Below are 23,819 nucleotides of genomic sequence, written 5' to 3'. Positions count from 1 at the left end.
GGTTTATATGCGGCGCATATAGACTAAGAGAGCAAAGGATGCGCATGTAACAATAAAACATGCATGCTTCCACTGTCCTAAAGGAGCTAGAACATCTCTTAAGAAGCTATTAAAACACAATATGATAATCCATGGATTAAGGTCATTAATAGTGCACAAAGACAATTGTTTGTGTGAAGGACTTGCATGATATAAAGCCAACAGATTTTCTTGAAGGGGCCTTTCTTTTGACATCTCTCTCCAGACCAGACACACACCAGAAATATCCTAAAGGAAGGTTATAGTGTGAACCTGTTTACTAAGATGTACATTTGCAGACTAACTTGCATCTTGGTGGTGATGCAAATACTTCCTCTTCTTAAAGGGTATGCATACACCCAAATGTCTTAGATTTAAGACGTGCAAAGTTGAAAAACATTTTATGGAAGGGGGCTCTAAGCCAAAGAGAGAATGGGCATGACAGACAAGTACTTATGCTCCGAGAAAGGGAGCATAAAAGTCTACACACTAGCCAGGTACCACCACTAAGCCAAAAATAGCCTTAATCATTTAACCACATCAACGTTTTAAAACTAAACAGGTCTTTTGATTCTCAGAACTAAGCATTTGACTCTTAATAAGCCTGCATAAACAACCAAACCAATTACAATAAAAAATGCATGATAAAACTTTTGTTGCTCTTATGCTTTATACAAACAAAAAGTTTCAAGAAGCCGGACAGACTTTCTCAGGCTGATCCCACAACTTGACCGTGAGGAGGAGGGCTGAAAAGCCAATGGGCTCCCAGAAACCCTGCTGCCCTTAGCTTAGGAAGGTAGTGGCTGAAAAAAGAAGACATGTGCTCTCTGTAGCATGAACTGACTATCAAACAGCTTTGGTGAAGCTCTGCAGCTTCTGGGATGCTGGGTATGCTAAATGGAAATGTTGGGGTTTATAGGAGAGTGGGTTTAGGGACGCAGGCAAGAGATGCTGGGCTCTGACTCATACACCAGGGCAGTTGACTTGGGTGGGATAGAATAAGCAAGGGAAGAAGAAGTACATCATCTAAAGGTGTCATTTACAGGAATCTGTGGCTAAAGGGGCTTGGGATGCTTTCAGAATATGACAGTATTAAACACTTTTGAATCTCTTGATTTTTCTAAATCGCATCATCAGTTTTAATTCTAGAGGGCATTAAGTAAAGTTGAGTGTGCATCCAGCCCATCTAGTTTGTACATTCACATTAGAAGTTTTCAAAACATAGCCATTTAAGACTCATTTGAGAAAGTGGCCTTATAGACAAGTTGTTCACAATGTATTAGTCTGTGTGTAAGAATTACCTCCACATTGTGGAGGCTGACAGGAGGGGAGGTAAGGCCAGAGCAATTAAAGCTGCAGGAACAGTGGGCAGCCTCCTCTTTCGGTAGTACTTTGGGAACACAGGAGCTTATAATTATGTAAATCAATTTATTACTCATGGCATACTAGGTGACACCACAGACTTTGAGATTCACAGCTACAAGGAAAATATGCAGTCTCCCTCCCCCCCTTCCTCAAATAAGATACAACATAGGCTGAATTCAGACAACACCTCAAATAAAAGGAATGGTGATCTAGTTTGGATGTAATGGAAAACCCATGTTTGGCTTTCGTTAATAGTTTCAGGCTCATGCGTTCCCTTTCACCCGCCTCCATTCTCCTATTCCCTCCTTGACTTCCTAGTCCAGGCATAGGCAAACTCGGCCCTCCAGATGCCTTGGGACTACAACTTCCATCATCCCTAGCTAACAGGACCAGTGGTCAGGGATGATGGGAATTGTAATCCCAAAACATCTGGAGGGCCGAGTTTGCCTATGCCTGTCCTAGTCTGTGGAACACCATAGTCTGCTGTTCTATCCAGACCAGACTTCTGAAACACAGACAGCAGTGAATTTAATTAAGCTGGGTATAGAGAGAGGTTGGGAAACAAAAAGAGGCAAGTTCCAATCCTTGGTTTGCCTGCTGTATATTTGGAAGCTCACATCGTAGTCTGGATTCTAAGCTGCTGTTAATACAAACCAGAATTTGTATTTAATTTACACTGCAACTGTTAACAGCAGCAGTATCTTTAAAATTACTTAATAAACCACTATTTCTTGCCATAAACAAGACACATAATGTTTAGTTCTTACCTTTAGGGAATCGAAGCAGGCAATAACTCTTCCATTTTCAACCTGGCAGCTTTTGGGTGGATGTGCAAATTTACATTCCTCATCAGAGCGTGAACAAGTTCCTCTCTGAAACTGCCTGCACACTTCTAATGTCAGCCATTTTGTGTCTCTTACAGGAGCAACATTCAAAGCCATGATGTACAATTGATTTAGATTTTGAGAGTTGCTGTTAATGAAATCACCTCGAGTTATGAATTCCAACAACTCAGGGAAACCCTTTCAATGTAAATAGCTCCTTGCAGCAATGATGTAATAAATGCTTCAGAGAGTCCAATGCACACGAAGCTGAATGAGACAACTATTTATCAGCAAGCATGTCAATCATCAATCAATATGTGCCACTTGTAGACTTTTGGCTGCACAATATTCATGCTCGGTAGCATTTCTGGCTGTAGAAAATGTGAGTCCCTCGATGGTTTTGTTGACACCGTTTTGTTAAGCAAGTTTTATTTTCATGCAATGGCATTCCTCAACAACATTTTAGCCCACTGTGTCCTCTTTGTTGGCATTGATTACACGGAAAGAGCTACACATTCAGCAGTTTTCATGCCCAAACTAATATTTTCCTCAGGCTCTGTAAATGCAGGAGTCAGTTTTGCATCAAGCGGCTGGCAAACTGCTGCAGATGACACATAAGGTAAGAGCTGGCAGAGAAATCGTTCTGGAAAAAAGCAGGCGAATTGTTTCTTCTACGAGTGACTTCAGAAAGGCACTTACAATGCATGGACCTGTGAAAATAAAGCAGAAATCTTATTCAAACAACTTTCAAATTACCTGTGGTTTTTCGCTCTATCTAAGTAGCTTTATGGCATTAGTTGCTTCTTACAATGTGCCACAGATTTTTAAAGCCAAGGATATGTAAAGGAAATATAGCACAAACTGCACAATCAGCTAATCTCTTCATCCTTAAATGACAAACACAAGTTTTGCAGGAAACACTCGTTCTTTTTTTATTATTATTAACTAGTCACTTTCACTATCAGTATCAGTTGTAAGGTTTTTTTCACCTAAGACCTGCTAACACAAATGAACATTTTCCACTGTTACTTGATATTTATCTGTCTGGGCTGACTTTGGGAGGGAAGGATTAAGCTGGGAGAAGACAAAGTTCTTAATGTTTTAACACATTTGACACTCAGTCTTGGGACTAGTTACATATTTTAAAATTAAAAATATAAAACAAATTACTGATCATTCTAGCCCTAGCATAATGCAGATGAACATGCTTACTATTCAGAAGGCTCTATAACAGTTTTCAGTTCATCATTTTACTACTCACAAGGCAATCCTATGCATGCTCAGTGTTTAGGGCTGCAGTCCCAGTTTGCATTATTTAGCAGCTATCTCCAAGCAGTCTGTCCTCATTTCCTCAGGAGGTAAAGGCCTTCTCTGAATGTGCCTTCTTCCAGGAAAAAAATAGCGTTCCTCATCTCTTAGCAGAGACAAAGTCTGCAACCCTAAATAGATTTCATTGCAAAACATCGTGACTGGCACCACAGAATGTAGCAAAAAGTGTACTAGGAATCAAATGGATGGAATTATTTTGCAAGGCTGATCAAGCTTTGTTTATTTGTTTTCTTATTTATAATGTTCACCTACAAGTAACAATTTCATTAAAATGAACCACATCTTCCTTGCCAGGATTACTTAACCTGATCCACTGATCCACTAGCCACTATAAGGTAGGTTGGGTTTTTTTTAATGTGCTATTTACAGGATAGCAATGAGCTTATTAAGAAAATCTATTGGGTTTACTTCAAAGCTGGCTTTATATTATAATAGCACGGGTGTTTAGGCCATGTGGGAAAGCGGGAGGAAAAATCTACCACCAGCTGCAAAGGAAGCGGGGCCCATGTTGCTACAACGGCAAAAACTCTCCAGAAAAGAATTCCTTTATGCAAGGCTGGATAATTGTGTATTGGGTCAGCTTAGTTAATGTATTTTGAAATCTGTTGTGACAAGAGAAGGCACCCCTTGTGCCCCGATAATGGCAGTGAGGATTCATCACAGGTTGTTGTTCTGCCAACATCATCTCCCTTCCCATCATGGTTAAATCCTTGAACTCGTCCTTAAGCAACAGGACAGGGCGGCTGTACCTCTCCCTACACTGCTGGAACCTTCCTGGGTGTGGTGGGCTATCGTGCTCCTCTGTATGGTGCTGCAGACCAGGGTCTGAAGGACCCTCACATCAGCTGCAATGTTCTACCAGGTGAGCTGAGAAGAGCAAGTCTGAGGGTCTTCGGACTTTGGGGAGTGGCCATGGCTTAGCAACAGAGCACATCCAAAGGGCCCCAGGTAGGGCTGGAAAAGATTACAATCTGAAAACCTAGAAAGTTACTTCCAGGCAGAAAAAACAATACTGAACTAGATGGACCATTAGTCTGACTAGCTTCCTAAAGTCACTTCCGTGGCAACTCCACCCTCTCTGGCAGGCAGTACAGCACCAAAGTGGTTCTTCTCCCTACTTGGGACAGTCATTTGCAAAACGGTTGTGCTGGGGGATGGTTGCTCTCCTCTGCAGCAATTAGGCCATGGGGATCCTAAAGGCTCCATTTTATCCCCCATGCTTTTCAATATCCACACAAAACTGCTTGCAGATCCCTGTGGGAGTCCAGCAGACCTTTTTCTTCTTACACAATTCTTAGATCATTACTCTCTTCCTTTTTGTTATGATTTTCTCTGCTTCATTCAGAAATGAGCTAAAACTGGTCAACCCCATCAAATGCACATAAAATAAACTTCTGTACGCAGCACTTGTTGGGGATATACTAGCACTACACCAGTGTCTTGACTAACGCACATTAAGTATGAAGGGCAGATGCACACCAACAGCTGTCTGCACATGCTAACAGCTCTAGCTGGCTGAAGGTCCCCTTCTGGTGTGCATTCAGCATTACAAGTCCACAAATTATACCTGCCTGAGAAACTGAGCAGCAAACGCAGGTATCGCATGACGTGTGAGGCTGTTCTAAACAACTCATCAGAAACAAATCTCAAAGAAGCCTTTGCTGGTGTGTGGCTGCTGTCACATACTGACAGCTTCTAGGAGCCACAGGTGAGAGCTGAGTGCATAGTGGGGATCAGAGGTGCTACTCCTCCCCTAACACCCCATAAAGGTAAAGGTAAAGGGACCCCTGACCATTAGGTCCAGTCGTGTCTGACTCTGGGGTTGTAGCGCTCATCTCACTTTACTGACCGAGGAAGCCGGCGTACAGCTTCCAGGTCATGTGGCCAGCATGACAAAGCCGCTTCTGGCGAACCAGAACAGCACACGGAAACACTGTTTACCTTCCCGCTGGAGCGGTACCTATTTATTTACTTGCACTCTGACGTGCTTTCGAACTGCTAGGTTGGCAGGAGCAGGTATCGCATGACGTGTGAGGCTGTTCTAAACAACTCATCAGAAACAAATCTCAAAGAATCTGCAGTGTATCTAATGTTAAGAACAGAAGACACAATCATAGAATGAAAGAGTTGGGAGGGACCGTGAGGATCATGTAGTCCAACCCTCTGCAATGAAGGAATCTTTTGCCCAATGTAGGGCTTGACCCCACAACCCTGAGATGAACAGTCTCATGCTCTACCAACTGAGGTATCCCTAGCTGAGATTCCTGTATTGCAGGGGGTTGGACGAGATGACCTTTGCAGCCCCCTCCAATTCTATGATTCTTCCCCTCCAATTCTATGATTCTAAGATAACTCGCCTAAGAATAGGCCGAAATAAGAATACACACATATTAAGGTAAAAGTTAAAGAACTTCAAAGTCACTACAAAGTGTATAGGCGCTTGCTTGTACACTGAATTCACTGCAGAGAGACACCCATTCTTTGTCAGGATGAGCTTTGAAAAGCCAACAGGCCAATTACGTTTAGCTTACCATACTGGTTCACATGTCATGCTCACCTAATCAACAAATGATTGGGAATGTTCCACAAGTTTGAGCAGTCCTTGTTCTGCCCCATCCCCCTCACGCGCAGCAGCTTCACCGCTCCCTTCTGTGGTTTGCAATAACCAAAGCTTGCCAATGCCATGCAACTTAAGGCCAGCCCTAACCAGGACCGCTTCAAAACCTACATCAAACTAGGATTTCAATTTCAAACAAGGATTTGGAAGCAGTTTGTGAAATCTTTAATAAAATCTGCTGCCTTAGGTCTACTCTGCCTGTGGGTTTGTCGGTCAAGCCCAGGCAAGATGTAATGGATAACAACTCTTGCAAGTAGAAAGTGATCAGGCCAGTCAGGTTAGTTTCAAAGCCATTAGTAACTCGCTGCAAAAAGGCACATTGCTTAAATGAGGGTTGTCTTTCCTGATGCCACAAAAGCAAGTTAAAAGTGTAAGTAGGCGTATGCTATGTTAGCAAATGCAAACTTGCAACAGCTCTGAAAGTGGAAAGATTCTATAGGACACCTTTACGCTGAGGTCTGATTTAAAGGTAACCTTTGCTGGGCGGGAGCTGCCTCTCTGGCTGTGTACACACCACATGTTTAATGCACATTGAAAGCACATGACTTTCCCCGAAGTAGTCTAGGAACTAAATGCTGGAAATTGTAGCTCTGCAATGGTTAAACTCCCGTTTCCAGGATTCTTTGAGATAAGTCATGTGCTTTAAATATACAGTGTGTGTGTGCTGTCTCCAGATCTCAACTCCTTTAAGCCGTTTCTTCATCCCAATCACGTGGGAGAGTTCAAACTGCTTAGCTACTATCTAGTAAGTCCCCACAGAATCTGGTTTCTGCAGTACTTCATAATTCTCATAGGATTTGGACATACGGAGGTTTTTTGGTGGTGTGAAATCCCATTGTGATGAACTGGCTCAACCATCAAGAAGCTAATATTTCAACTGAGCCGGGAGATAGTTAAAAACCAAAGACTTCAGTATAAACACACTTCCTAGGAAGTAAGACCTGCCAAAATTATTGGAAATTATTTTCCGTGTAATCACAGTTAGGATTAGGATCAGAGTGTAAAGTATCCACAAATTCTCCAAGCCAATAAACCCAATTGAAATCAATGGGATTTGATATATTGGGGTTTTAATATGCGTGGTTATTAAATTACAAAATGTATATAATGGTCTGCATCCCTTGTCAACTATTGAAACATGTTTTGAATGGGTACATATGTAATGTTAATTTGTGCTTCACTCCAAGTAGTAGGAAGGAGTGAAGGGAACACAGGAAAGAATTTACCATCAGAAGCTAAAATTAAATTAGCAAAAGAATGGCAATTAAGATCAATACACTCAAGGGAGCAACAGCAGAGCACAGTATATCAAAGAGATGATATGCGGATATTAATTAATTCATGCAGGAACTCAAATTGTAGATATGCTGTTATTTACCAATTACCAGATGGATGTTTGCGGAATTCGAGGACATAAGGCAAATTTCAAATCTTATTTTTGCACGAGACTGTCCTCTCAGCTTAATAGTAGTTTTATTATATCAATGCCATTCTTAAGTATCCATATATTGTATTCTAAATTCAAATACCACATCAGCAAATATCACCTAACAACAACAACTACTACAACAACAACTCCAACTAGTATCTTTATATTAAATGTATTTTTGTGTTTTTATACTGTAAACTGCCCAATGATCCTTGGGCTGAAGGGCTGTTAATTAATTAACTGAATGGATTGATTGATTGATTGATTGAATGTAGGTGCACATAAGCCCCATTAAATTCAATAGGGAATATACACAAGTTATGTTTATTAAGCATTACCTCTTATTTGTTTTCCAAAAAGCTAATGCACTAATGAGATATAAATCAAAAGGCCAAAGTCTTGCCAGACCAAAGATTTTAAGCATCTATTGATTTCAGTGCAAGTTATTTAAACACATGGTTAATATTCCCATTAAAATCAGTGGAACCAGATCATGCCCCAAGAGTCAACACGATAACATGCAATAGCAACCATACCAATTTCCACCATCACTCCCTCTAATATCAGTGCATAAATGAAACCTTCATGGTTGCTAACGAATTCTTCTTATACCTGCAGGTGAATACGGCACCTGGCATTTGGAGTAGCCTTCCTCCCTATTCTAAACATAATGTATTCTGCTAGCAGCCTCAGGCAACATCCATCTCGAGTAAAAGCAAAGAGTGTTAAATACTTCTGGAACAGTTTTTTCAGGCTAGCATGCCTTACCTCAGTGTCCACATGTATATTTAGAGATGTATATACTTCACATTTTCCTCACACTACTTGAAGTTAAAAATATACTGTCAAGTTCTCTTGAGCTGTGCTTTCTGCAATGAGAGCATTCAGTGCCCACCCAACGAAGGGCACACACGTTGGTAATCACAGACTTTTTGCCACAAGTGTTCTAGCACAATTTCCTGCCTAACAGCAGGACTATCCATTCACAAGTCTTGGCAGTCCAGAGCACAATGTGCCACAAGCAGAGAGAGCTGACGCACTGCACAAAACAACTTAGAAAACAAATAGTTGTTGATGTCTCAAGCAAAAGGACGGAGGCACATGCGACTCCTGCTCAGTGGTGTCCAGCCTATATGTACAGACAATTCTTTTCCAAACTAGTCAGATCCCCAGAGGATCGTGCATGACGCAACTCCATCGCATCCCAAGTACTGTGGCATAGGGCCAATTCACAGAGTACCATCATCCTAATAAATGTTGTCTCGACCCAAAACTGTCACTAGAAGAATGAAAAAAGCTTGGGTTTTAGGTAGCTAGTAGTGCAAACGTATGATTCAGGTGCACTATATCTTGCCTTGCCCAGTGTCCTTCAAAAGGACCCAGCTACTATTGTTACAGCGCATTCCCACACTTCATGCTCAATTTTCTTCCCCTTTGCTATCACAGTGGCTGCTTTCCTCCAAGTCTGCTTTCCATTATTACTGTTGTTGTTTTTGCTGCTGCTGCTATTGGCATCCGTCTCAAGAGACAATGGAGTGCACCTCCATGGGCAAACATTAGCAGCACCAGTGACCTACCTGGGATGCAAACATGCACACTGTGTATGGAGGTCCTGGGCAGCCCAGACAACAAGATCTCTCTGATGTGGGCCAAAGGAAAGCAGAGCAACACGTTCAACAACAGCTTGGCTGCAGAATTTTCCAGAAGGAGGCATGTAAGTCCCCACCCAACTGTCTTAGGGACACCACTCTGAATTTGTGTAGGGTTTACTCCTTGGCCTTTTCTTCTCCCGAAGATATCATGTAAGGCTGTGGAGGTTTAGGACCAGAATTCTCCTTCTCTTGTATGGGTTGCCTTCTCAGGTTGATGAGCCCAATCTGCCCCTCACTTCCCTCTATGGCATGTGCCAAAACTGCCTTCTTGACCATTGGACCCGCTATTGCTTTTTTCCACTCCATCTGCTGGAGCCTATCTTTGCATGTAGGGGAAATCCCTAACTCACTGAGGGTTTGAGGCCCATCAGCTACCCACACCTGGTTTAGCCAGCCAGTTGAAGCCTTTGCTGGTGTGTGGCTGCTGTCACATACTGACAGCTTCTAGGAGCCACAGGTGAGAGCTGAGTGCATAGTGGGGATCAGAGGTGCTACTCCTCCCCTAACACCCCATAAAGGTAAAGGTAAAGGGACCCCTGACCATTAGGTCCAGTCGTGTCTGACTCTGGGGTTGTAGCGCTCATCTCACTTTACTGACCGAGGAAGCCGGCGTACAGCTTCCAGGTCATGTGGCCAGCATGACAAAGCCGCTTCTGGCAAACCAGAGCAGCGCACGGAAACACTGTTTACCTTCCCGCTGGAGCGGTACCTATTTATTTACTTGCACTCTGACGTGCTTTCGAACTGCTAGGTTGGCAGGAGCAGGTACCGAGCAATGGGAGCTCACCCCGTTGCAGGGATTTGAACTGCCAACCTTCTGATAGGCAAGTCCGAGGCTCTGTGGTTTAACCCACAGTGCCACCCACGTCCCTTAACACCCCATACGTCATTATTATCATTATTATCGTCGTCGTCGTCATCATCATCATCCTATCCTTCCCCCAAGGTCCCTGAGCAGGTTACAACATTTAAAAAAACAGTATTAAAAACATTTTAAAACAACTTACAACACCCCAAACAAGGTGGGTCCTAAAAATATACACTCTGAGTGTCAAAAGCCAGTTAATGCAGTACGTCTTCAGAATTTTCCGCAAGCTGTATAATGAGCATTCCAGACCTAACTCTGTAAGTAGGGAGTTCCACAACACAGTGACTGTCACAGAGAATGCCCTCTCCTCCAGTCACTACTACACCAAACCTCTGCAGGCAGAGGAACTACCCTCTGTTGATCTTAGTCCCCAAGAGGGTCTGTAGAGAAGGAAGTGTTCTTTCATATATTTGGGGCCTAAGTTGTTTCTGGTTTAAAACACTAACATGAGAACCATGAATTGGGCCTGAAAACGAGCTGGCAGTCTAGCCCCAAAGTACTAGCGCTATGTGCTTGCTCTTATATCTGCTGAAAGCGGTATTTGCCATGATGCTGTGTTAGATGCTGAAACACTCCAAACTAGCCTTCCACAACCTTTAGACATTTTGAACTGCAGTTTCCATCATCCGTGATTACTGGCCACACTGGCAGAGGTTGGTGGAGGCTGTAGAATCCAAAACATCTCGAGGTCACCAGGTTTTGGCTAAGGAAAGTTATTTAAATTATATATTAGATATATGTGACAGATATCTTACTTTTAGATAATACTAACAGAATTCAAATAAAAACTTAGGTCTTGTTTATTGTTAGGGTGGCAGCTTATCTTCATCTTGGACTCGTAGATTTGGTGTTTCAATTTATCTATCAAAGCTTACATATAACAGCCAGCGAGTTACATAGTAGTGTCCTCCCGTTACATACTTTACAAGCAATCTGAAGTTGGGAGAATTAAAAAGCAATGCCATACAAGGAGCTACAATTACAGGGGAAATGATAAAATGATCCACTGGGATGAGTGGGTTAGGATCCAGCAGATCTCTGGCTGAGCAGAGAGATTCTTGGCACACTGGGCTACGCTGTCTTAACTCCCTCAACCTCGGCTCAGCCAGAGATATGCCAGTATCTCCTCCATCCCAGCTTACCTGAGATCCAGTGAATCTTAAACTGGAGAAAGCCCTGAAAATGGGGTGTTCTGGGGTGTGGTGGGACTTTGTCTGGATTCTAAGCCCTTTCAGCTGAGTCATATGAACTGGCAACCCGGAATAAATCAAACCAGGAAAAAGGGAAATGTAACTAAAACACTATTTAAAGGCTTGTTTTTGCTCTACCAGGCTTAGGCCTGGTAGCAACAACCCCACTGCTTAACAGAGTTTGGATCTGGTGTAACTTTAAAACTGGCTTACTTTATGGCAAGCTTGCTTTATACTGGTGTAGAATTATTCCTTAAGTATTCCTAAAGGCAATTCTTTCCCCCCGTTTTTTTTAGTAATTTCAAAAAGGCGCTGTTCTAAAATAGAAAAGCAGCCTATATCAATATCAACCTTCCAGAAGGCTCTCTGAACAAATGAAGGCAATCACAGAACAATCCTACACATATCTACCCAAAAGTCTCATTGGGTTCAATAAAGTTTAATCCCAGAAAACGGGATATATAATTGCAGCTATATTGCACCAGCTATATTCCGATCAACACACTGCCATATCAGGAAGTAAATGATAGGACAAATGAGAAGTTAAGCGACTCCTCACTTAACAGATACTGTACAAGAAAAATCCCTTGCGCATTTGGATTAACTAAAAAATATGTGCAACTTTGTAAAGATAGGCGCAACATTTTTCAGTGAAAAAAAATTGGAACATTTCTTAAAATTACAGAGATGTTGCACTGCATAGAAGCAACTTGAAAAATCTTTAATTACATGTCCTAAAAACCAGACAAACAGTTACTATTCTGCTTTTGCAATACCAGTTTGTTTGGTAGCAGCTCAATATGATATTATAATTCTACTCTGAAAGCATGCTCAGTCTGAACTCCTTTAATTGAGAAATGCTTTGAGAAATGACCTGTATGTTTAAATATCCATGACAGATCATGAATTAGTATTTTTCATGCTTCAGTTTTAAAAACCTTCATCATAAAATCATGTGTGTGTAAAAAACAATAGTCAAGAATGAAAAAAATGAGAGAAATGAACAACTAACAACCAATTTCTGCAAATTAATTTCTTCTTGAACACAGTGGGTATAGAAGACAGTGAAATTAACAGTAAACTCTGCCTTTCCAAACCCAACTTTCTATTCAGAAGAATCAGAATCTTCCATCCCAACTGCAGCTTTCCCCAATCTCTTAAGTGAGAGTATTCAACATAAATCTTCTGTTGCTGCTTGTAGCTAGTTCTTATCAAGTAAACTGACATGTCTCGGCTTTAAAAGCCAGACCTCCTCATTAAATTATTCTGCTGGCTGTGTGTTCTCATTAAAAATGTATATAGATAAGATATCTGCAGTAACTATTACCAGCCTGGCCTGGCCATTTCTGTTTTATATAAGGGTTCTACAGTACTGACAACTTTGGAAATAACATGACAAGTTCGAAAATAACACTCCAGATCAATCACTGCTATCAAATCATGGAGACATACATTGCAATGGGCGACGATTTCCACTGTTCTTTTGTGAAGAAACAAGATTCCTTTTATAAATTATGGCCATTGCCAAATTTTGGCAGGTAGATTAACTAAAACAATCACAGGCTTACCTGGGAGTAAGCCCCATTGAACACAGCGGGGCTTATTTCTGACGAAACTGGCACAGGGTTGTGCTGTTAGTTTAAGCTGACATCCCCCCCAAGACAGAATGTTTTATTCCATGAACTCCTTTCGAATCTGTCTGTTGCAAAGTTCATTAATCCCCTTCCCAGATACACAGTTCTTGGGATTCATTTAGACATGCAGTACTTTTTAGAAACATTGACTGCTTGTTTCCCCACAAAAAAATGTGTTATTTTTCAATAGATCTGTCCCATCACCCTATAGAGAGACAGGATCACTTGAATTGCTTTACACTGAATTCTCTTAATAAAACACAAACATCCTACAGAGACTCTTTGTACATGGGGGGGGGGTCTCTTTTTCTGCCCCTCTAAGCAACACATATGGTATGCAGCATACTGCAGCAAACTCTTTAAACATTCAGTAAAAGAAAACCAGCCTCCTACGTACCTTGTGTTGCTCTGTCTATCTGACACTTAAATCACGCAAACAAAATACTCTAATGCAATAGCGGTCCTATCTTTTCGATTGCATCATGACGATGAATAAGTCTCCGGTGAAATAATTACCGCTGCTTATTTTCTCCCGCCTCTCTGGAAGCCGTACGCTTTATCTGGGGATTTTCCTTTCGATGATGAAGCAAAGGCAGCCTGAACTCTGTTGGTGAACAACTGCAGCCCTTCCTTCCGGCAAAATCCCTCCCAGTCCACTGTAGCCAATCACACAGAAGTTCAGCAGCTCTATTGGTCTTAAACTGGTTGGAATGCATTGACTGACAAGGCAGCGCAGCTTGCCTAATGTGCAAAAACAATGCGTCCACGCCAATGAAAAAGGAATCTCCCTGGAAAATGGTGTTTCTTGAGAAGGTAAAATGACACCTCTACAAGAAAACAGAAATGCAAGAAGCGGGTAGGGGAGAAACACCACCAGATGCTCTTGTACCGATTCAATTGCAGGCTGATTTGAGAATGCTTTGAAAGAAAACACATGAGAACATGCACACAAATACTGAAGGAAATAATTTACATTTTAAAATCAGACTAAAGAGTCAACACCACCAGCTTTTTCCCCCCTCAGAAGCAGTAGTGCTGGCATGTACAGGGTTATGGGTAACAGGCTGCCATCTGTTGGTACTGAGATTTGTTCGTGCATATTAATCCAAGTAATGTAACCTTCACTTAAAAAAAAAAAGGTTGCCAAAATAAAAGCTGATGAATTTAGACAAGCGGTTTATAATCTCCACATTCAATGTGGAAATTGCATTTTTTCTTAGAAAAAGGTTTGCCACAAACAACGTACTATAGCATTACCTCATTTATTTAGCTTCTAAATTTGAAAAAGAGTCCGATGTTATATTTTTTAAGTTACGTTCGGCACACATGAGGTAGGAAAAGACCTGAGAGACTGTATCCATCCCTACAGAATTATTCTTTGGGGGGGAAGAAGGGGGTGTTAAGATCAGCAGAGGGTTCCCTCTTTGGTGGTTCTGCCACCTTCAGAAGTTCAGGATGTGGCAGCCCAGCCACAGAGAGGGCACACCTGTGGAACTAGATCCCCACAGAAGCACAGCTGGCATTTTTGTTGCATAGTTTCCTTTGCATGCTGAGGATGCATCACCTGATGTTTGATAGTTGAGATTCAGAGCCGTAGCCAACTAAATTTTACTCAGAGTAGGCCCACTGAAATTAATGGATCTAAGTTAGTCATGCTCATTAATTTCTATTGATGCACTCTGAATTAAAACTAACATTGGATACAGCCCGTATAATTTAGGACTCGCTCAGTTTTTCTGTTGTAAATTGTTTTAACCTATTTTATATTGTTGCAGCTTGCCCTGAGACCTACTGTCAAAGTAATAAATCCTGTAAATAAATGGGTTATTTATAAAACATATCTTCCAATAATTTGGATGCTAATTATTGAGATATAATTCCTGTGGCACAATAGAGATGTGTTTTTTAATTAGCCCCCACGATTTCTTGGCATGGCTTGGTTGGTTGTAAGTCACTTCAGATGACCTTGGACAAGATAAAGAGACGAACAAATTTAATAAATAAGTATTATTATTATTTCCTGAGAGTTTCGCATCATGGAAAAACTAACACTTGAAGAATAAACAGTTCCTTTAGGTTCCTTCCTACACTACAATGCTCTATAATGGCTAATACATACATTCAACAAGATAATGGTCTAGAGTAGTGGTTCCCAAACATTCCCCACCCCCATGGACCACTCGAAAAATGCTGAGTGTCTTAGAAGACAACTTGTCTGCCTGTTGCAGCAATTGTAATGCACTGTGCTAGAAGCTGTACAATTTTACTTCTCATACGCTGTATTTTACTGCATGCCGTAGATTTTGAATTGCAATACAATAAATCATAAGAAATAAAAGAAACAAGAAAATGCAATTAAAAATCACAAGGAATACTTATTCCAATGGATGTGCCATCACTCATCTTCATCCACAAATCTACAGACATCATCATCATTACTACTATTAATTAAATTTGTATACCGCCTTACAACCGCAGGTCTCAGGGTGGTTCACAGGATACACTGCTGACCACCTGAATGATGCCTATGGACACTTTTGTTCCATGGACCAGCTTGTTAATACATGGTCTAGACTAGAGCATCCCTACATTCAGTCACCGAAGTGTAAGCATTGGGCATTTAATAGCACTCTGAAGAACAAATGTGATTTATTCTAACGGGAACAAAAGGGAAGCCTAACTGAACACATGCAAAGGAGCTATAATTGATGAGGCAAGCTCATCTCCTCACTGGGTTCTGTCAAGTGGGACTCCACAGGAGTTGATACTATTACACATTGCTCAACACACACTCAAAGCCATGGGGTAAGATAGTCTGGAGCTGTGCAGTTGGGTATCATCATCGTGTTAATGAAACCCAGTTCTATACTTCATTAACTAAACAGCTAGGTGCTAAAGCAAGTGTTTGGAATTGATGATGAAGTGGATGAGGTTGATTAGGCTGAGACTGAATGCAGACATCGTCTGTCTGATGCTGATGCTCAAGGGGCATTTTGCTCTATCCCATCAAAGTAGACTTACAGGCCAATGTTGCTCCTGGACCCAATACTGCACCTTGCAGGAGTGCCTTCTGTCACTTACACCCACAGCATAGGCTACACACCTTCTTGCAAAAAAAGGTTTGCTGTCTTCATACAAGATTCTGCCAACCTACTGAGAACTTAGAGAGTAGCACTGCTCCACATCCTGTTCAGCTGGTGAATTCATAGAAGACGGCCTTCATGGATGAAGTATCCACACTCAAACTCTCTCCTTCAAGAAGCATATCTAGTGCCTTCTCTCTTAACGTTTAGGAAAATTGTGAAAAGCATCCCATTTCTACGTGTTTTTAGTACTACCAGATGATGCATTTCCCCAAAGCTAAGTATGATTTGTTCTGATTATGACTTGTATGTTTTGTTTCTAAATTTCAAGTGCAACGCTTTGAGGGTGTTTTGACAAAAAATAGCAGCTTATATATTTTAAAAATAAATAAAAAGAGGTGCAGAACCCAATCCATCCTTATAATTTATGGTGGCTGGGAGAGTATGAAAGCCGCTCAGTCCAAAAAAGGCTTTTAAAGGTTAAAACCAGCACTTTGAATTCAGTCCAGAAGCAAACCAACAGCAAGTGAAATGCTTGCAGAATGGACTGGATATGCTCCCAGCCCCAGTGTTTTGCTCTAGGTTGGAGGTTCCCAAACTGTGGCCTGAAAACTTCATTCATTTGGTCCGTGGCATATCTGTGGATGCATGGTGGAAAACTGAAGGCAACAATCCACCAGTTTAAATGTAGTGGTACCTCGGGTTAAGAACTTAATTCGTTCCAGAGGTCTGTTCTTAACCTGAAACTGTTCTTAACCTGAAGCACCACTTTAGCTAATGGGGCCTCCCACTGCCGCCACACTGCCGCCGCACAATTTCTGTTCTCATCCTGAAGCAAAAATCTTAACCCGAGGTACAATTTCTGGGTTAGCAGAGTCTGTAACCTGAAGCGTCTGTAACCTGAAGTGTCTGTAACCCGAGGTACCACTGTATTAATATTGCATTTTTATTCATTTGGTCCATGGCATATCTGTGGATACATGGTGGAAGATGGAAGGCAAGAATCCATCAGTTTAAATATTAATATTGCATTTTATTGCTTTCCTTTCTTATATTTGATTGCATTACAATCTGAAACCTATAGAATGCAATATATAAGTAACAAAATAATAAGTAAAAAGACAACAAAAGCATACAGCATCTAGCCCAACGCATTACAGCTCCTGTGCTCCTGCCAGTGTGTTTGCACTGCGCCAACCTCACAGCTGCCTTACCACTGTCTTTCCCGTTATGCAGCAGCAACTCAGCCGGAGGCAGCCCTGCCACGTTGTCTGCTACAGTCAATATGAATTCCCCAAACACTTATGACTTATAGGTCAAGGCCAGGACATAGAATTGGGGAGTCCATTCAGATTACGAAGCACAAACATGCAGGGTCACCATCAGGTTTAAATCAGTCTTTTCATGCTACTAATGGGCCCCATCTGGTTCTAACACCTGAGTTCCCATACGGCACATCTCCTTTGTACACTCACTTTGGCCTCCTTATCTCCACAGACATGCCACCTGGCAGCAGGCAGTTATTGCTTAGTGTGTGATTGGAGCCAACAGGAGACAACCACCAGGTTACATTCCCCAAGAACATCAGGCATTGCCTCTGCCATGATGGCCACCTGCTGCATAACAGAGCCATGTATCAGCTAAGCTCCCGTAATAAGTACTGCTTCTGGATAAGCATCAAGAAAAGAAAGAGGGCACCAAGGCAAGGGAAGCGACTGAAGAATGTAACAGCAGTGGTGGCAGCAGTGTCATGCCACAGCTCTGGTGGTGGAAGGGATTCCAATGGCAGTGGAATTGGCAACGAGCCCATCTGAGCTCCCGGTGCTTAGGTAGGTGCCCAACAATGTTGACATTTGACCCACGTCATGTACTTTGCCAGTGATGACCTAATCCAGCAAGCAGATTGACTCCTGCTGTACTTTGCACCAGCTGAAGCCTCGAAACCAACTTCAAAAGCAATCTTGCATTGTGTGCTTTAGTGATACAGTGGTACCTCGGGTTAAGAACTTAATTAGTTCTGGAGGTCTGTTCTTAACCTGAAACTGTTCTTAACCTGAGGTACCACTTTAGCTAATGGAGCCTCCTCCTGCTGCTGCTGCTGCTGTGCCACTGCTGCACGATTTCTGTTCTCATCCTGAAGCAAAACTCTTAACCCGAGGTAATATTTCTGGGTTAGTAGAGTCTTTAACCTGAAGCGTATGTAACCCGAGGTACCACTGTACAGCCTTAAGAATCTGACACAAAAGCATTCCAGCCTATCCTGAAGTGCCAAGTACAAGAGTAGTTTATGCAAGTCCCCAAGGTTTTAGACCTGAGTGACAAGAGGAGACTGGTCCCTATCTGTTATGGGTGTCCCTATCATTCCCACTGAGGACACAATATCTGTCAATCTTCATTAATTCAATTTAATCTGGACACGGCTTTGGTAAACAGATACGCATGGAGTCCTTCACTGTGGTCAGCTACACAGTAAGCACTTCACACCACAAGATCTGAAGACCGTTTTACCCTTTACTGGTTTCAAGGTAAGCCGAAAATGTTTTCTGTGTACAGCCAATAACATCTGGGGGGGCCACAGCTTCTCCATCCCTGGCTGTAATTTGTTTCTATAATTTTACCTGGTAGATGCCTATGTTGGAGAATGTGGATGCAGCTCTTCTAAGGACAACTCCCAGGGCATAATGAGCAGCTATACGTCATCACCGTTTGGCAGGTACTGACAAATGCCCAGGCCAGAACACCAGGAAGGAAAACTGCCCTCCCCCCTACAAAAAAAAAAAAAAAATAGAGCTCCCAAACAGATCCATTTTTTAAATAACTCTGAAAAGAATGGGGGGATAAGGAGACAGCTGCCTCCTCTCACACGATGCACATTCTTACCATTTAATAGGCAAAATGCACAGAAACAGCAAACTCTATGAAAAGAATGTGGTAAACAGGTATATTTGTATGAGAATTAACTACTCTGGAGAGGGTTTTTTCCTGAGGCAAGGCTGATAAGAGAACATCAAGAGGATTCCTTTCAGGCATGCTGAACTATAAATTGCTTTTAATTTACTGTTATTTTACTTTTGCTTTTTCTTCATTGCCCCATCATCTGCTTTGCGCAATAGTTGCCTGATAAAGAGAAAGTCTGCCACTATTTTGTGACATTTTGGTTGGTCCTAATTAGAGGGGTTTTGTCATTATAAGCCACAGAAATTCCATGGCTTATAATGATTGCACCTTGACATGGGGTTTGGGGGCCACAAGGGAGTCTAAATTTGGGCTCTTCCAAAAATAAGATGATCCACTTATTTTTAAGTACCCTAACTTATTTCTTACTCAACCCAATGTGAGCTGGGGTGGGGTGGGCAGTCAACAATATCTAAGTTTACCTTGCCATTGATAAAATTTCAAAAATGGACAAGCATTTTCCATCAGAGACTGTGCTCAACCCACACCCCAAAATTTAAAAAGTGATCTCTCTCCTTAATGCAGGACTATTTTTGTAGAAGAGCTAGCCTCAGTTCATTTACACTCATGCATGTATTGCTAGACCATGGTTCAGCAATATGTACAAGTGCAGCCATTGTAAACAGGCAGTAGCCCATTTTCTTTGAACATCTGGCATTCCATGCGATTCACTGATAGCCTATTGAGATACCAGCTTTAAGGATCAGGTTTAGACATGTGTAAAGAAGTAATAGATGCTGCCTGGCAATGGTTGCATCTTCCTTTGGGTAGGGTGTGTTTGCAGAGTTAAACAGTAAATGAGAAAACTATGAGTGTGCAACAAGTTGCAGCTTGGATGAGAATAGGAGAACAAAAGAAAGAGTTGATGACACATCAGTTCTTCCACAACTTGAAGAATCGCTCTCTCATTTTTCTACATGCCCCTATTAAGATATTTAATTAAACACTGTATTCATTATATCTGAGTTGGGCCCTTTCCCCCATGACATACAGCAGCTACAACCCCACTACTTTTATGACATATTAAATTAGGAGGCAACCAGGCAGTATATGGTAATTATCAGATGCTACAGTGATACAAAATTCACTTATCTGGAGCAAAGTTAAATTACGATCCACATACAGTATTGTTTTCTCCCAATGAATTCAATGGGACTTAACCCAAGAATATCCAAAGCAAGTCATTTTGGTATGACTGTTCGGTATTCTCACTAGTCAGGAAAAAACCAACAACCCCACATTTCTATAAGAAATGAACAAACGTGCAACAGAATCCTTTTCCATGTTTACTTTGAAGCAAGCTCTATTGTGTCCACTTCCTAGTTACTAACTCCCTATGCAGGGCCAATATAGACTTAGGTTTATAGATTTAAGCAACCACTGCAATTCAGAGTTCATTTACTGTACTGGATGTATGGTCTACCCAAGTCGATGGAACACTGTTAGGTGCCCACCAACATTTCACTACCATATGTTGGTTTCATACATCCTAAAAGTGGCTCCAAGGCACCCATATAGTGCTAATTTTATCCTTTAATATAACATTGCATTTAAGTGTTTATAAAATTATTATAATTAGTTCAGAACTACAAAGGCAAGCTGCAAGTCTAAATGCCACAGCTCAGCAGCTTGAAACACATGGTAATATTTTTGATGGGAATCACAGTTCAGTTCAGGTTTTTTAATATAAAGTTCAAAAGTTTTCATATATTTAAAATGTTCTCAAGCTGCCTGTTAAGACAAACGAAATACATTGAGACAACTGAATCAAATAAATAATGCTAAGGCAGCAACTTAAAAGCAACAAGACAGCACTAGCCAGGTACAAAACAAACAAATGTCAGCTATGCTGCCAGCTTTTCCCACATGTTGACAATTGTGCAGAACCTTTAATGCCATTTTTAAAGCATGTTATGATCATTTTAATTTGCAAACTCTCCCTAGGCAACAATCTCCCCTCACTAAATGGGAAGTTTTAATATGAGTTCAGTAGCGGTCAGGCTACACCTTTTTGTTCCAACCCACCAAGAGAGATACACGCAGGAAGCAGAGTCCACCATCACCAATGGTGGACTGGGAGACTGGATATGGGTGCGCAAATTAACAAATGTATATGACCCCCTTCTACCATGCATGGTTTGAATGGAGTGTGCCACCTTCCCATCCATCTTATAATACGCATGAGAATGTAAGATGGCACCCACTGTTTCACACCACTGGTATGTAGCCTTTGGTGCACAATTGTGTCAGGAGTGGGAGCTGTTCCACTAAAAGCAAGGTGGCTCTCTTCACCAAGTCCAGTGGAGGAGGAGACTGCACTCACAGCACAAATCTAAGCATGTATACTCAGAAGTAAATGTCAAGAGATTTCAGTGGGATGTAGTCTGAAATTCCATGCAAGCTTAACTGGGAGGAAGACTGAAATCCTAAACATAGTTGCTTAGGGAGCAAGCACCACTAGTGAACTTACTTCTGAGTAAAAACAGACAAGATTGCACTTTAAGTATCAGTGTGCACATGGGACTTCCTTTTGAGTAGGCATAGGATTGCAGCATTTTCACAAATGTAATGTTTTCTTGCATTCAAACAATATCATACTGCATAAAATGGGATTTTATGAATTGCAAGCCTGCAGAAAAAAGATACCACCCCAATGCATTTTCTTTCATCTTTCCCTCTTACAGAGTAGTCCTGGTCACAGATCCTTAACAGCCAAGAGAACATATTTTACTGTCTCTGAACTCTGTTTCTGGCGCCAGATCACTTCTGTAAATGCAATGTCCCTAAGAATGTTACTTCTTACACCAATCTCACTAACAGCTGCAACTACAGAACCAGGAAACAAAACATTTAGAAAACACCACCATACAAAGCACCTTGCAGTCAGGCTCTCTTCCTTGCTTGAAACAACTCAGCCAAACGCAAACATGAGCTGCTCGCTGCTGCTGCTACCACCAAAAGCACCAGGGGTTGCCAAATGCTGAGTTAACAAAACTGTGAATCTGCACTGAACCAAAAGTAATGGGGAGTGCGTGGCTTTCTTTCCACACGTTCTCAGTAGCCTGACACTGTTGCACCCTGGACAGACAGGCACGTAACTTTATTCTTCTTTCCGCAAGGGCAGACGCAGATGCGTCAGATCTTTTAAAAAACTGTTGAAAACCAACGCATTTGTGCCTCATTCAAGCGGATCCCAAGTTACATATGCTACTCATTACTCGGGGAGAGGAGGGGAGGGGAAAGATTTGAAAAAGGCCTGAGTCAGCTGCAGGAGACCTTGGCGTTGGTGTCATTATGATTATGATTATTACTACTACTATTACTATTATTAGGGGGAAGGGGATTGAAGGAGTAGTAGACCCAAGTTGGCATACCCTAAGGGAAAGGGATCTGGCTCCCATCATGGCTTTTAATCTTATCTAAGTCAGAACTACTCCTCCCTCCTCCCTGAGCAAAGACAGGGAGAGGCGTTCGGCTCCTTCACACGCGCGTCCCTTGCAAATAACGCCTCTCCCGACGCCCCACCAGCCACGCTGCCTCCTCGGCGCGGGGGGAGCCGGGCAGCCAGGGGTTAAACCCGGCAGCACCTCAGGCGCGAACTGCTCGTGTGAGTGCGCGAGCGCCGGGTCCCCGGGAAGAGCACGCCAAACGCGCAAACCCGGGTCTGGAGGGTAAACAGGGCGCCTGGCAACGCCGCGGCTCCTTTTGCGCAGCGAACCTGCGCTCTCATCTCCATAGCACCCGCTGCGCGCGGGCGGCCGGGCGGAGAGGTGACGCCGCCGCCCCACCGCCTCGCCGCGCCCCACCGCCCAGCCCGCGTTCCCTACGTGCGTCCCCGCCGCCCCCGGGAGAGAGGCCGGCGTCCTTCCCTCAGCCCGCCGCCCGCACCTGGCCACCCGCCGCGCGCCCCGCCAAGGTCCCCTCGCCCTCGCCCTCGCCGCCGCCCCCGCTTCTCCCCTCACCTGCCGCGGAGAGACCGAGCCGCGTCCGCGCGTCTGGGGCTGGGCGCGAAAGGCAGGAACTTGCCCGCTCTGCCGGCGCGGCGGGGGCGGCCGCTGGGGACGGGCTGGCCCGGGCCCACCCCGAAGGGCCGGGCCAAAGCCGCCGCGGCGCCGCCTCTCCTCCTCCTCCTCCTCCTCACAGAGCCGCCGCAGCCCCCGCCGGCAGGCAGCGCGCGAGGAGACGCCGGGCGGCGGCGGCGGCGGCGGCAACGGGAGACGCGGGCCGCTTCCCTGAGCCCGCTGCGCCCCCGGCGCCTCTGCGGCCCATGCCCGGGGGTCGCCGCACCCGCCTCGGAGCTTTCGGGAGCGGCGTCGGGCGGCCTCGGCTTTCAGCTCGCCGGCCCTCCCCTCCGTGCAGCCGGGCGCTCCGAGTCAGGGAGGCAGACGCGGGCGAAGCGTGACGTGACGGGGCGGAAATCGACAGTCCCTCTCGCGGCGCTTCAGGCCTCAGTCCTGCGGCTCCGCCAAGGTGAACGCGGAGGGGCCGGGCTGGCTGCCGGGGAAGCCGAGGCCCCTCTTCGCCTTGCCTTGGGGGGCCCTCGGCCCTCACGAGTTGCGAAAACACGGACAAATCATAACCATCATATTTCTTAGTTGTTGTTTTTCCCCCCTTCCCCACCCTATTGATAAAGCAAGAAAAACGGGCATTATTTGCCCTTGAAATGGGCTTGCTTTCAAAACATGCACACCATGACAGGAACCAGGCGTCATAGAACATGAGAATCAACAGCCGTATAAGCCTGGCTTTTTCCAACTTGCACCATTTGAGTGAAAGGCACAAAACAGATCTCTGAATTGAGCTCTTAGCTGGGCTGCCACTAGTCTTGCTTCTCTCCCCAGTCCATTAGGTGGGA

The 23,819-nt window shown here is 43.3% G+C and overlaps 1 protein-coding gene across 15 annotated transcripts in view; it reads right to left on the bottom strand.

Annotated features, from left to right (window-relative positions):
- MBNL2 (muscleblind like splicing regulator 2) overlaps nucleotides 1–23,060 on the bottom strand; it is a 77,836-nt gene extending 54,776 nt beyond the window's left edge. For 10 of the 15 annotated variants that reach the window (XM_081858240.1, XM_081858251.1, XM_081858250.1 and 7 more), the window contains exons 1-2: nucleotides 22,927–23,059; nucleotides 2,151–2,917 (exon numbers count right to left, since the gene is read on the bottom strand). In XM_081858240.1, coding sequence (XP_081714366.1) covers nucleotides 2,151–2,324 — 174 coding nt within the window. In that variant the 5' untranslated portion in view covers nucleotides 2,325–2,917; nucleotides 22,927–23,059. Of the gene's footprint in view, nucleotides 1–2,150; nucleotides 2,918–3,468; nucleotides 3,609–13,323; nucleotides 13,469–22,926 lie in introns of those variants that run through there. The other 5 variants (XM_081858245.1, XM_081858246.1, XM_081858247.1 and 2 more) reach the window with 4 other exon arrangements.
- Nucleotides 23,061–23,819: the final 759 nt, after the last annotated feature.

This window comes from Podarcis erhardii (genome assembly GCF_964252035.2).
Source record: "Podarcis erhardii genome assembly, chromosome: 4".
Taxonomy (NCBI): domain Eukaryota; kingdom Metazoa; phylum Chordata; class Lepidosauria; order Squamata; family Lacertidae; genus Podarcis; species Podarcis erhardii.
This window is presented reverse-complemented; position numbering and strand designations above follow the sequence as displayed.